Source organism: Geotrypetes seraphini, chromosome 7 (genome assembly GCF_902459505.1).
Source record: "Geotrypetes seraphini chromosome 7, aGeoSer1.1, whole genome shotgun sequence".
In the NCBI taxonomy this organism is placed as follows: domain Eukaryota; kingdom Metazoa; phylum Chordata; class Amphibia; order Gymnophiona; family Dermophiidae; genus Geotrypetes; species Geotrypetes seraphini.
This window is the reverse complement of record NC_047090.1, coordinates 32687198-32701023: the sequence shown is the minus strand read 5'-3', so window position 1 is coordinate 32701023 and position 13826 is coordinate 32687198. Positions and strand designations below refer to the sequence as shown.

Genomic DNA, 13826 nt, shown 5'->3' with positions numbered 1-13826 from the left:
TGGGGAAATCCTGAAAACCCGACTGGATTCCGGCCGAGGACCAGAGTTGCCCATCCCTGGGCTAGCCCAAGGCCACGTCAGGGGTTAAGAGGGAACTAGAGCTTGTTCAAAAAGCCAAGTTTTTAGAATTGTTTTAAACATTTTAAAGTATGGAAGCCACACGTACCCAGCTGCTTGTTGTCTGGACTGAAGTCAATACTGGTAACTGCATTTTTATGACCTCTGAACTCACGCTGCAAGACCGGATCCTCCTACGAAATTAGAGACATGTGTATTAAACAATAGTAAAACAAAACGCATATACCCTTGGAATCTATATTCCCAAAGTAAGGCGCCCAGGGCAAATAGGTGCACAAACCATTAATACCCTCTTTTATGAACGCATTCCTATGAGCGTCTGAACAGTTACCGTCGCTGCCGGCGCTAAAATCCGCGCTATGTGTTCATAAAAGAGGGGGTTAGTTAACAAGCTGTTAATCATTGGAGTTAATAGCCCCCTGTTTGGATATCTGAATGTATCTGTCCTAGGCGCTAATCTATAACAGCCATGCCTAAATTTTCTAGTGCTCGACTCAAAATGGCCATGGGAGGGGCAAGCATGGCAGGTGTAAATGTCGGTGGCCAGAGTTAGCTGCGAAATCTGCACGAAGCTAGGATGCTGTAAAATGTGCTCAGCATTGGCTCCTATCTACGGATTCAGTGGGGTAGCAAGGAGGGGCGGACCGCCCCGGGAGCTGGTGGGGGCACCAGCACCTCTCCTCATCTCCGCCCACCCACCTCTTCAAGTCTTCGCCGGCAGCATCTCCTTCCTGCTGCTCTCCTTCTGATGTCACTTCCTGGTCATGTGACCTGGAAGTGACCAGGGATATGCCTAGGGAAAGTGATGGTGGTTACAGAGAAAGGGTTTCTACAAATAACATGCATGGGAGGGAGGTTATTCACATACGGCACACACCAACACTATGAAGATACACCAATGTATCTGTCTGTTATCCCCTCTATAGTCCCCTACCACCCCTTCAGCCCCCTCAAACTCCCTACATGAGTACTAAGTTCTGACTTTCCTTTTTGTCCTATGTTATTCCGCCTCATCAGCCCCCGTCTAATGCCTTACACGAGCGCTATGTTATGACTCCCCTTTTGTCCGGTATGTCTGTCATAATTAGATGGTAGGCTTTTCTGAGCAGGGACTGTCTCTTGCATGTCCAATGTACAGCGCTGCGTGTGCCTGATAGTACTACAGAAATAATAAATTGTGGTTGTAATTACAAAAGGAGGTCATCAAAACAAAACGAGAAGTGGAACCGACATTCTGGAACAAAAGTTTATTGCAAAGAAAAAAACAGAACAAGGTTTTAGGAACAAGCAGTAAAACTGAACATTTGACACATGTGGAACCCAGCAAAAGAAGTGTCCTACATGTGTCAGACGTTCAATTTTACTGCTTGTTCCTAAGACCTTGTTCTGGTTTTGTTTATTTTTGCAATAAACTTTTCTTCCAGAACATCGGTTCCGCTTCTCGTTTTATTTTGGTACGCTAATTACGGCACGAGATGACTTGTCCTCCAAACTAAAATTCAGAACATTCACCAACCACAGGATGTAAGCTAGCTGTTAATCATGAACCAAACGTCAACATTTATTCTCTGAAATACCAAGCAAATCAAACATAAGAACATAAGAATTGCCGTTGCTGGGTCAGACCAGTGGTCCATCATGCCCAGCAGTTCACTCACGCGGTGGCCCTTTGGTCAAAGATTAGCGCCCTAACTGAGACTAGCCCTACCAGCGCACGCTCTTGTTCAGCAGGAACTTGTCTAACTTTGTCTTGAATCCCTGGAGGGTGTTTCCCCCTATAGCCGACTACGAAAGAGCGTTCCAGTTTTCTACCACTCTCTGGGTGAAGAAGAACTTCCTTACGTTTGTACGGAATCTATCCCCTTTCAACTTTAGAGAGGAGAGGAGGAGAAAATGTGCCTTCTCTCCCAAAATCCTACTCAGACAAGAGTTTCTTGTGATAGAAAAACCAGGAATAACCCACTGCAGACACTTCAAAGTTGTGCTTTAACTTCTACAAGCAGAGGAGCCAACTTTTCAAAATGATTGGGGGGTGCTCGACTCACCATAAATTACCAAGTCCATGCAAATGGAAATTAAATCATGGTGGGTTGTAAACACAACTGGCCAGGCTGTCTTTAAATGACGTGCACAGCAGCTAATGCCATGCAGGGAGGACTCGTGGGCAAAAGAAATGCTAGGGGTAGCAACTCAACCCCAGCTCATTGCCACAGTTCTACTGCCAGCCCATCTACATCACACTTATGTTATGCCTTCCAGGCCACCCTGGACTATCTATACCAGGGCTGCTCAATTCCGGTCCTCAAGATCTACTGGCAGGCCAGGTTGTCAGGATATCCACAATGAACATGCATGAGAGAGATTTGCATACCGAGGAGGCAGCGCAGGCAAATCTCTCTCATGCATATTCATTGTGGATATCCTGAAAACCTGGCCTGCCAGTAGATCTCGAGGACCGGAATTGAGCAGCCCTGATCTATACAATCTCCTTCCATAGTCTCTCTCCTCTTCCCTGCACACCATACACTTTTTCTCTCAGACCATCCCTACTTCTTTCTCAGTCCCTCCCTGCTTTTATGTCTTCTTCCCCCTCTCACTTCTTTCTCCAATGCAGGTTGACTTTTGTTTTGGGGGTAGGATGCTTAATATGTAAAATCTAGAATATCTATTTCTCAATTGCCGGTAAGAATCTCTGGAATTCAATTCCAGGTACAATGAGATTATGCAAAGATCGTATGTCTTTCAAGCAATTGTTAAAAACACAATTGTTTGTGGACGCCTTTCTCTAACTCTGTGGTTCTTACTTGTTTTAGATTTAAACAATTCTGTATTAAGGAAATTTTGTGGGGAAGACCGACTTATTTGTTTACTGCATTTTATAATGTTTGTTTATGTCTGAAATCGTGGATGTAAATGTTTTGTATACCCCTTAGATTTAAGCGATTCATAAATTTTAAAAATAAATAAATATCCTCCCCATACCTACCCCACCCCCCCATTCTATACTTCTCTGTTCTCTACTTCCTCCTGACCTGCCTTGCCCCCTGCTACCTCCTTTCCCCATTAGGTTCCCTCTCACTTTACCTTGGTCAGTGCCCCTTCTCCTACAGGCTAGGATCACCCATCCCTGATACTTCCTATGCAGATTCATTGTACATTACAAAGTTTTTATCCCCACCCTTCCTGGCAAGGATCATATTCCTACTCCCCCTTCCCAGACCCCCTTCATATCTAGAACTCACAGAATGAAATGCAATAGCAGTTCCACATCTAGAAAGGCCCTATGAGCTGCTCCACAGCCTGCATGTGCATATCCTAGGACAATGGTTCTCAACTGGGTCTTGAAGTACCCTCTTGCCAATCAGGATTTTAGGATAGTCATATTGAATTTGTACAAACTTGATCTGCATACACGGCCTCCATGATATGCAAATTTATTTCATACATATTCATTGTGGATATCTTGAAAACCTGACTTGGAAGGGGGTACTCCAGGACCGAGTTGAGAAACACTGCCTTAGTAGTAGTCACCAACCTCTCCCCTCCCCCAAGCATTAAAAAAAAAAAAAGATCTTTGGCAGCTAAGGAAAATGGTACCCACCATAGTAATTAGTAAGTTCTGGTCTTGTTCAACAGTTTAACCCACGACTGCGATTCAGTTTTTAAGGGGATTCATTTCCAACCTGCTCTACGATCAGTCACTTGCTTTCAGCGACACCATCTTCCAAATCTTTCTCTAATGGAAAAACAGAGCTGATCGTCATCTGTATAACTCTTCAGTGCTATTGCATAATGACCTGACACCACAAAAGAAGGAACTGATCTGACCCTTGCAAGAACCCGCATGTAAACAGCCATTGAGAAAAAAACTTGTGTGGCATAAAACTGACTCCTATCTTGATAAAAAAGAAGAAAATCACTTTAGGACAAAACTCGCAGAGGGGCAGCCCTAATAGTCTGGTAACAAAAATGACTGAGATTGCAGATCCTTTCCTATTAGACAGATTTAGTAGGACATCAGGCCGCTCAGTGGTACAAATTAATTTCAGAATTTTTGAATAAGAAGCCAAAAAATAGTCTTAGAGACATCTGGAGAATCGAGATAAAACAGTGTATTTCTGCATCTCGATGGCCACGAATTTGGTCTTGGTGGTTAAGATGTACAGCGTCAGCATCTATGAGACAAACATGGTTATTTTTGTTGCATAGGATTTTTTGGACCCCAGTTCGATTACAAAAACTTGATAATTCAAAATCTAATAGATGCTGTCATATTAATACAGGGACGTTGGATCATCTGTTATATTTTTGTCCAATGATACTTAATTTCTGGAGGTCAATTTGGGGACAAATCAATCTTATATTAGAGTCATCTATTCCTTTATCATATGAAGCCATAATTTGTGGTACATTGTTACAGGTAAAGCCTGTGTTGGATAAATACAAAAGCCGTCTTTTATTGATCTCGACAGCAATAGCTATCCAAATGATAACGAGAAACTGGAAATGTCATGACAGACTTAATTACACATTCAGGTGGACAAGTGTATGTTAACACATATAAATACGAAAGAATGAATGCGGAATGTTTGGGTTTTAGTAATACATTTAATAAAGTATGGAGCCTGTTGACTGCATTTGTTAATACACAGTAATGATAAGATATCTTTTCTTGCTTAGATTGCCTTACACATCTAGGGTGGGGGGAGGGGAGGAAAGGGTATTTTGAGAAGTTAAATATTTGAGTATAATGTTGTATAAATAATATGATTTAATGTATTCAGAATTGAGAGGTGGGGGGAATGGTTGTTTTCTTTTCTATTTGTGTATTATGGTGCATTTTATGTAATCTTTTAGTGTCATATAATTTGTAATGCACTGCTAAAGTCTGAAAAATTAATAAAGAATTACAAAAAAAAAAATGACTGAGACGGGTGGCACCTTGTAGACTAATCAATTTTTTTTTTCAGAGAAACGGAATCCATCTTGTCAGATGAATCTGACAAAGTGAACTCTGGTCCTCAAACGCTCAGGCCCAAGGTTGGACTAACTCCTAACTTTTAGGTAATTCTAGATGGTTAGCTAGGACAGCAGCCTCTGAGAGTAAGTAGCAAGAAGCAGCTGCAATCAAAGCCAAAACAATAGAACCTGACAACCAGACAAACTCAAAGAACCATCAGGTATGATTTACCTGTAGGAAATATAGGCAATTTTTAAATAGAAAAAGTAGAAAAAGTCTGACGGTTACCTATCAATTAAATACAGTATATAGAACCACCAAAATGAAACTGGAGATAATTTCTTTTCTCTTTATAGACGGGAACAAGCTTCAGAATATTGAGTATTAGATTCAGGGTTCTTTCAAAGAGAAAGGCATTTCTTTTCTCTTACTCACATTCACTTCACTGGCTTGAACCCATCCGCCCTACCTTCTTTCTAACATTAAGGGCTCCTTTTACAAAGCCACTCTAGGTAGATTTTCGGCTAGCGTGCGCTAAAACCGCTAGCGCGGCTTTGTAAAAGGAGCCCTAAGTATAAATTTTATTTCTTCAGTAATTTACTTTAAAACTAGAGACTGCAAAATTCACTCATACTAAAGACTATTTAGACCTCACAGTTCATTTCAGAGACTCTGGACCCACAGAAAGTGAACTAGTGCTTTAAAGTGCCATTTCAAAAAGTGCATGTGCTGTAAACTTTTAAACCTCATAGCGCTTAAAGTACTTAGCTTTATTCTTATGCTCTTTAAGAACCAGGGCCAATGCTTGCTACTCTCAGTCCAGACTATTTAGACTTCACAGCTCATTTCAGAGACTCTGGACCCACAGAAAGTGAACTAGTGCTTTAAAGTGCCATTTCATAAAGTGCCATTTCAAAAAGTGCATGTGCTGTAAACTTTTAAACCTCATAGCGCTTAAAGTACTTAGCTTTATTCTTATGCTCTTTAAGAACCAGGGCCATTGCTTGCTACTCTCAGTTCAGACTATTTAGGCCTCATAGCTCATTTCAGAGACTCTGGACCGACAGAAAGTGCACTAGTGCAAAAGTGTACTAGTGCTTTAAAGAGAAAATAAATTACACTTCTCCCTCGTCATTCGCGGAGGATACGGGCAGAGCCGGACCGCGAATGCCGAAAAACCGCGATTATCCGGCTCTGACCCACCCCCACCTCCCTGCCGCCTTTCCGGCCTTATCTGGTGGTCTAGAGGGTTTTCGGGGCAGGAGTGATCTTCCTAAGCTCCTGCCCCGTGCAGATCGCCATCAGGAAATGGCTGTAGGGAGTTCCCGACTTAGTCTCGAGAGACTACGGGAACTCCCAGCAGCCATTTCCTCATGGCGATCTGCATGGGGCAGGAGCGTAGGAAGATCGCTCCTGCCCCAAAAACCCTCTAGACCACCAGGTAAGGCCAGGAAGGCAGCAGGGAGGAAAAAAAGACTGTTTTTTAAATTTTCCCCCTCCCCAGAAAAAATTGCGATTATATGAAACCGCGAGTGCAGGAACCGCGAATGGGGAGGGGGAAGTGTATCTCCAGTATCACTCTGGTGGTTCTATATACTGTATTCAATTTTTAAATAGATCATTTACCTGGATAGATGACATTTGCAAAGTGCCACCATTCTTTGTGCAACATAGTAAATGACAACTGAATGGTCCATCCAGTCTACCCATTAGTTATGCTCATTAAAAATACATAATTAAATTAACTTGTCTCTTCTTTGATATTTCTGGGCCGTAGACTGTAAAGTCTGGAATTGTCCTAGGTTCCAACTTGAAGTTGCCATCTAATCAAGCCATTGTGACATCACTGATAAGGTTGGCTCTTAGGCACTGGTGGAATGAGGCATTATGACATCACAATCTCAGTTCTGGAATGTTGCTAGTCTTTGGGTTTCCGCCAGGTAACATAGTAAATGACAGCAGATAAAGACCCGAATGGTCCATCCAGTCTGCCCATAAGTTATACTCATTAAAAAATACATGATTAGATTAACTTGTGTCTTTGATATTTCTGGGCTGTAGACTGTAAAGTAGGTTCCAAATGCTGAAATTGCTGTCCAAGCTCACTCCAGCCTACCCAACCATCCTGTTTGCAGGATATCTACCGTAAAGTCTGGCCAGTAACATCCCTCATGTTCCAAGATAGTGGAGTTCCCATTGATGCCCTTCCCAGCCCATCTTACACTGAATTACCATATATGGGACACAGACCATGTCAATGAATATGCCTGAGATGTATTTGAATACAATGGAGGCAGTGCATGCAAATACAGTAGATCTCATGAACATTCATTGGAGAAATTCTGAAAACCCAACTGGGCTATGGCCCTTGAGGACCGAGGTTGTCCTCCCCTACACTAGCCCAATGCAGCTCTGAATCCCGAGATACTCTGGTCCTCAGAAAAACTGCTGAGTGGACAAATTAATGTAATATTTTTGAATTTGTGCGCATAAGTTAAATATGAGTAAATGCAAGATGCAGACCGCTTAGGTGCTTATGGAAAAGGGAACCATCTGCATAAAGGTGGGCCAGCCTTAACTGACTTTGTGGATACAAACTGTTTTTAGGATTTCATTTTTATGTTTGTCTAATAAAGACTTGGTGTCTTGTACACCATCACTGCAGTTTTTGTTTTCGTTCTTTGACTTGTTATTTCACTGCAGTCCCCTGGGATACTTTTTTGCCCAAAGGTGTATACTAACATCCCCTCTAACATTTGCAAACACATAATCTTGCATTGTGTAATATTTCCCGACCGGCCACCCCAAGCAACGTTCTGCAGTGCAATATATACTACCCATTTCTTAGCACTGACATCCCCCAATATGTTAACACTGGCTAGGAGACCATAACCCAGGGGCGTCCAATCTCGGCCCTCGCCAGGTCAGGTTTTCAGGATTTCCGCCATGAATATGCATGCGATCTATTTGCATACAATGGAAGTAGTGCAATCCAATACATCACATGCAAACTCATTGGGGGAAAGCCTGAAAACCCGACTGGCTTGCGGCCCTTGAGGACTGACGTTGGACATCCCACCTGATGTTTACTTCACAAAATCACCACTTGGCTGCAGTCCTGCCCTGCTCACTGGATGAAATCTTAAGCATAACAAACGAAAGCAAAACAAACAAAAAGAGCTTAAGCTGATGCTACTGTGCACAATCTTTTCCTTTCACTTATTTACCTTTGAAGCGAACACAGCAACTGCACCGCTTTATACATTAAGCCTAATTTGAAGGCACGTCCGTTTTGCAACAGTGCAACGTACAGACGGCAAAACAAAGAAGCCTCGGCGGCTCCCGCTCGCGCGCACAGCCCAGGGACCCTCCTCTTTCCCGTGACCTGCCCTCCCCGTGCGCCCAACGCCCCCTCCCTACCTTCACGCAGAAGCCTGAGGTTGCCCATCACCACGCCCCGCCCCCTTCAGACGCAACTTCTCGAGCGCGGCCGCGTTCCGCCCTGCCGGAAACAGGAACTTGGGTCACAATGGCAGGACGGAGGGGGGCGTGCCGTCGGCGACCTGCAAGACGAGTTGCGTCAGAGGGAGCGCGGCGTTTGAAAGAACGAAGGCGAGGCGCTTGCTGGGGAGCGCTGAACGGCGGCGCCTCAGGCCGACCTCGTTGACGTGCCCGTGTTGGCCTGAGCGGCAACAGCCCCGTCCGTGGACATACGCGAGAGCTCCCGTCCCGAGAGTCCGCTCCGGTGCCGCGGTTTGCGCGAGGCCTTGCGCGTGTCCAGTGAAGAGCGTCGCGAGCCTGCGAAGCGGCTGCTGGACGCCGGCGTCGCGTGGATTTGCACGTGGCTAGTATAGTCTCACACTTACTGCCTTGGCCTCTAGGTACATGCGAGGCTTTGCTATGTCCTGTGGCTTTATGTTACGGTTTGAAAGCGGATTTCCTAAAGCAGTGGTTCCCAAGCCAGCCCGGTTTTCGAGATAGCCCTAATGAATATGCATAAGAAAGATTTGCATATAATTGAGGTGACGAGCATGCAAATCTGTTTCTTGCATATTCATTAGGGCTAGTCTGAAAACCTGACTGGCTGGTGGGTCTCCAGGACAGGGTTGGGAACCACTGGCCTAAAGCATCTTGTGTTTGACACAGGGAAGTGGCTTTTGGAGGAATGGCCCAGTGGTTACATTAGCTGCCTCAGCAGCCTGAGGTTGTGAGTAGAGAATGACACAGGGACAAAGTTCATCTCCATCCCTGCAGGCTCTGTCCTCATTTGCACAAGCCTTGAACGCTTATGATTTTATATTAAATCTTTTTATTGAAATGGCTTTTGCAGGAATGGCCCAGAGGTTACAGTAGCTGCTTCAGCAGCCTGAGGTTGTGAATAGAGAATGACACTGGGACAAAGTTCATCTCCATCGCTGCAGGCTCGGTCCTCATTTGCACAAGCCTTGAACACTTATGATTTTATATTTAAATCTTTTTATTGAAAAATATTATGTACAGCTGTTTATAAATCCCAAATAGAGCCTCCCATCCTCCATGTTTTTACTTAATCTAGGTAGGTACAGAAAGTTCTCAGCCAAACCAGCTTCCTAAATTCTGAATGTATGATACAGTGTCATTGAGTGACAAAAGACCATCATACTAATGTCAAGAAAAGGTATGCAAGCTTTCAGCATGAAGATTTTAAGACCAAAGATGCAGTACCTAGGTCAGGGAGGCCTCAAATGGTGTCAACTTCTGAAATTTTTGACCATGACCTAACTGATTTTGGCAGAGCAGCAAATATCCGCTAACAAATTGCTAAGACACTAAAGATATTCAAGGAAGGTGTTGGTTTATAATCTAGAAGCAGCTGGGTATGCAGAAGCTGTCAGTCAAGTGGGTGCCCAAATGTTTGAATGTTGATGATAACAACATGAAGTGGACACTTCCAAGTTGATTTTGCAGCCTTTTCAGCGTGCTGGTGCCAATATTCTGGAATGACTAGTTACTGTTGATGAAACATAGTTACACCACTCTGATCCTGAAACAAAACAGTCCATGTAATGTGGCAGCCATGTGCTCAAAGAACAAGGAAATTCAAGACCCCAAAATTAGGAAAGATATCAGTCAGTTTTTGAGGATCAGGAAGGTGTTGCAATAACTATCTTCCAAGGGCCCAATCAATTTTGCAGAATACTACTGTAACTTGTTGTGCTAAAGGAGACATTGAAAGACAATGCACCTGCTCATAAGGCTGACAAAACAATGAATGTTTTAAGGCAGTTGGGGGTTTTAGTGCACCCTACACACCAGATCTTGCTCTGATATTTGAAAAGGGCAACATTTTGCAAGTGATTGCAGCAGCGGAGCAATATTTCAGTGACCAGAGATCTGTACTTTTGTTAAGGTTACAGAAACTTCAGACACAATGTGCCAGGTGTGTTGAACTTAAAGGTAAATATATGGAATAATATTTACTTTAAGTAAATCTGTGGAACTTACCCCTAAGTTCAACACACCATGGAAATTTACATGCACTTTAAGTTCCATGGCTCCATATACTGTAATTTTCTTCTTAGTTGGGATGAGAACATTTCAGCATCTCCTTGTAATTTAAACAGTGTAGTAGATGAACAGGACAATAAGTACTGTATTTAATAAATATTGGAAAAGTTCCTTGATGCCAGGACCAGTGGATGAATTTGTTGCAGTAAGATGCTTGAAGAGAAGGCACATGATTGAAGGACATTGCAGGTTTTAAGAGTCTGGCAGAATTCTGTACACAAAATTAGCAAATTTTCCGTTTGTCAAAACTTAATTATTTTGCTAAGTATTATCTATATAACATTTAAAATAAAATGGTTTTCTCTGACCTTTGTGGTCTGGATGTTTTATTTTCCCCATTATATTAGTTCCTACTTCTCTTTTCTACTTTCCTGGCATCTGCTAATTCTCCTTCAAGCAGCTGCATGCAATCCATTTGTTCCCTCACTATATCTGCCTCTGACTTATTGATTATTCCTTTTTAGCTCTTTTCTGCCCCTTTCTTACCCTTCTCTTTTACACTTTTCAGGTACAAGCAGACAGGATGTCAGGAGAGTCCTCATCTGAATCAAGTAAGAAACTACTAGATTTGGAGCATCGTTCAGTGATAAAATTTCTCACCAAAGAAGAGAAAAAGCCAAAGGAGATTCATGCCCGCATGACTGCAGTTTTTGGTGAGTCTGCTCCATCATCCTACAAAGTAAAATTTTGGAGCAAGAAGTTTAAGTGGGGTAGAGAGTCCATTGAAGATGACCCTCACACTGGACGACCTGTAGAAGCAACTTCCATAGAAATGTGCAAGAAAGTCGAGGATTTAATTTTTTCAGACAGACGAATTAAGGTTTCCCGAATAGCTGAAGAAATGGGCATCTCAGCAGGTACAGTTTGGAATATAATTCATGAAAAGTTGGGCATGTCCAAGGTTAGTGCAAGATGGGTTCCAAGAATATTAACGCCATGGCAGAAAGCCACAAGGCTCCAGTGCTGTCAAGAGAACTTGGAGATGCTCTGTGAAGACCAAGTGAATTTTTTTCATCGTTTGGTGACTGGAGATGTAACTTGGGTCTATCATAGAGATCCTGAGTCCAAAATGGAAACAATGCAATGGAAGCATATGTCATCTCCCACCCCCAAAAAGTTCAAGACAGAAAAATCTGCAGGCAAAGTCATGGCAACTGTCTTCTGGGATGATGAAGGACTTTTGCTTCTGGAGTTCATGCCACACAAGACAACCATAACCGGGGAGAGTTACGCCAACACAATGGTCACTCTGCAGGAGTCAATCAAGGAGAAAAGACAAGGAAAACTCACAGCAGGCGTGCTGCTTCTTCATGACAATGCGCCAGTGCACATGTCACGACAATCACAGGCTGCCATTCGAGAATGTGGGTTTCAGCAGCTGAATCATCCACCCTACAGTCCTGACCTGGCTCCCTCGGATTATTTCCTGTTCCGAGTATTGAAGAAATCTCTCCATGGACAACGGTTTTCAAGTGATGAAGATGTGAAGGAAACTGTGACTTCCTGGTTTGAAAGTCAAACAGAAGAATTCTTTTCAAAGGGGTTAAAGTCATTGCAGGAAAAGTGGATGAAGTGTATAGAGCTATCAGGAGACTATATTGAAAAATAAAAACAAACATTTTTTGAAAACTTTTCTTTCCTGCTGAGGTAGATAAATTATTTAATGTCCCTTGTACATATCAAATATTCTCCCATTCCCCATCTCATTCCTTCCTCAGCTCTCCTTTTCCTTTCATCTTCAACGTACTCCCCATTACCATATTTCTACCATCTAATTTATTTTTTCTTATCTAAGTAGTTTCCTTGCCACCTCTCCTCCCCCTCGGGGTTTTACCATTCTCAGTATCTTCCTTCCTCCACCCTTATAACCCAGCATCTGCTCCCTCTTCCTTCCTTTCCAATCCTCAGCCTGACCATCTCCCTCTCTCATCCTTCCTGCACTCTCCCCCATGGTCCAACATTTCTCCCTCCCATTCTCAGGCATCTCTCCATCACTCCATTCTACTCCTGAATCCGACATTACCACCTCCACCTCCTGTGTATTCCTCCCTCCCATCTACACCCATGTCCAATACCTCTGTCCCTTGCGTCCTCCTCTCCATGCAGCATTCTCTCCCACTGCCATATCCAACATTTCTGTTTCTTTTCCATTGTCCACCATCTCTCTCTTCCCTTGCCTTGTGCCCGGGTCAAACATCTCTATCCACCATCTCTCCCTTCCTCCTCTCCATGATCATGTGCAACATATTTACCCTCTCCCCTCGTGCTAGCAACTTTCCTTCCTCTCACTTCTCCCCATGCCAGCATTTTTCCTTCCTCCCCTCCCCTCTCCCTAGTAAGGCTTGCTTCATCAGGTATTAGCAGTGATTTTCACATGCTGCCTGCTGCTTACCCAGAAGCCTCTCCTCTGCCATAAAGAGACTTCCAGGTTAGCGGCAGGCAGCATGTGGGAATCACTGCCAGTACCACAACCCGCTGTCCAAGAGTCTGTGTGGGAAAGGGAGAATTCTGCATGACTACTATGCAATTCTGTGCTACACAGTTGCACAGAATTCCGCCAGGAGTACTTGTTGCCACATCAAAGGCAGACAAGACATAAATGATATCATTCAACAGTAGTTCATTTAAATCCAAAAGCAGCTTCTGCAGTATTTTGTTAATCATTGAATTCATTTGCTAGTTGTCTAAGATGTGTTAATTTTTTACATATTGATACTAGTCTCAAGTTTATAGAGAATGACACAGGGACAAAGTCCTACGGTTAATCCACCGTCCTCATGTCATTCTCTAGTTGCACATTCAGTTCCCACTGCAGCTCCTTGTGAATCTGAGCAAGTTACTTAACACTTCATTGTCTAAAATATGTAAACCGCTTTGTCTGTGACAACACAGAAAAAGCGGTATATCATGTCCCATACCCTTTACCCCTTTTACAAAAAGACCATAACCTGTTTTCTGAAAATGTTAAACATCTCAATTTGTTTAATGTGACTTAGTAATGAGTTCCAGAAAACTGGGTCAGCAATCAAACATCTTTTTCTCATATCAAGCCTCAGCATTAGAAGCAGATCTCAAATTTCTAACATGTCTAAGTATACTTAAAGTGCTTGTCAAGCAAATTGGGAAAAGACCATTCAAAGCTTTAAACAGCAAAACAGCTCATTTAAACAAAATTCTCTAGTGAATTGGCAACCAATGTAAACTTCCCAACACTGGAGTAGTGTGATTTAACCGGGAGGCT

General features: G+C 43.1%; 1 protein-coding gene across 5 annotated transcripts in view; it reads right to left on the bottom strand.

Annotated features, from left to right (window-relative positions):
* The window catches only part of POC1B (POC1 centriolar protein B), a 115951-nt gene extending 107355 nt beyond the window's left edge, over positions 1–8596 (bottom strand). For 2 of the 5 annotated variants that reach the window (XM_033953131.1, XM_033953135.1), the window contains exons 1-3: positions 8266–8439; positions 3680–3814; positions 167–251 (exon numbers count right to left, since the gene is read on the bottom strand). In XM_033953131.1, coding sequence (XP_033809022.1) covers positions 167–251; positions 3680–3682 — 88 coding nt within the window. In that variant the 5' untranslated portion in view covers positions 3683–3814; positions 8266–8439. The other 3 variants (XM_033953132.1, XM_033953134.1, XM_033953133.1) reach the window with 3 other exon arrangements.
* Between the last annotated feature and the right edge of the window lie 5230 nt (positions 8597–13826).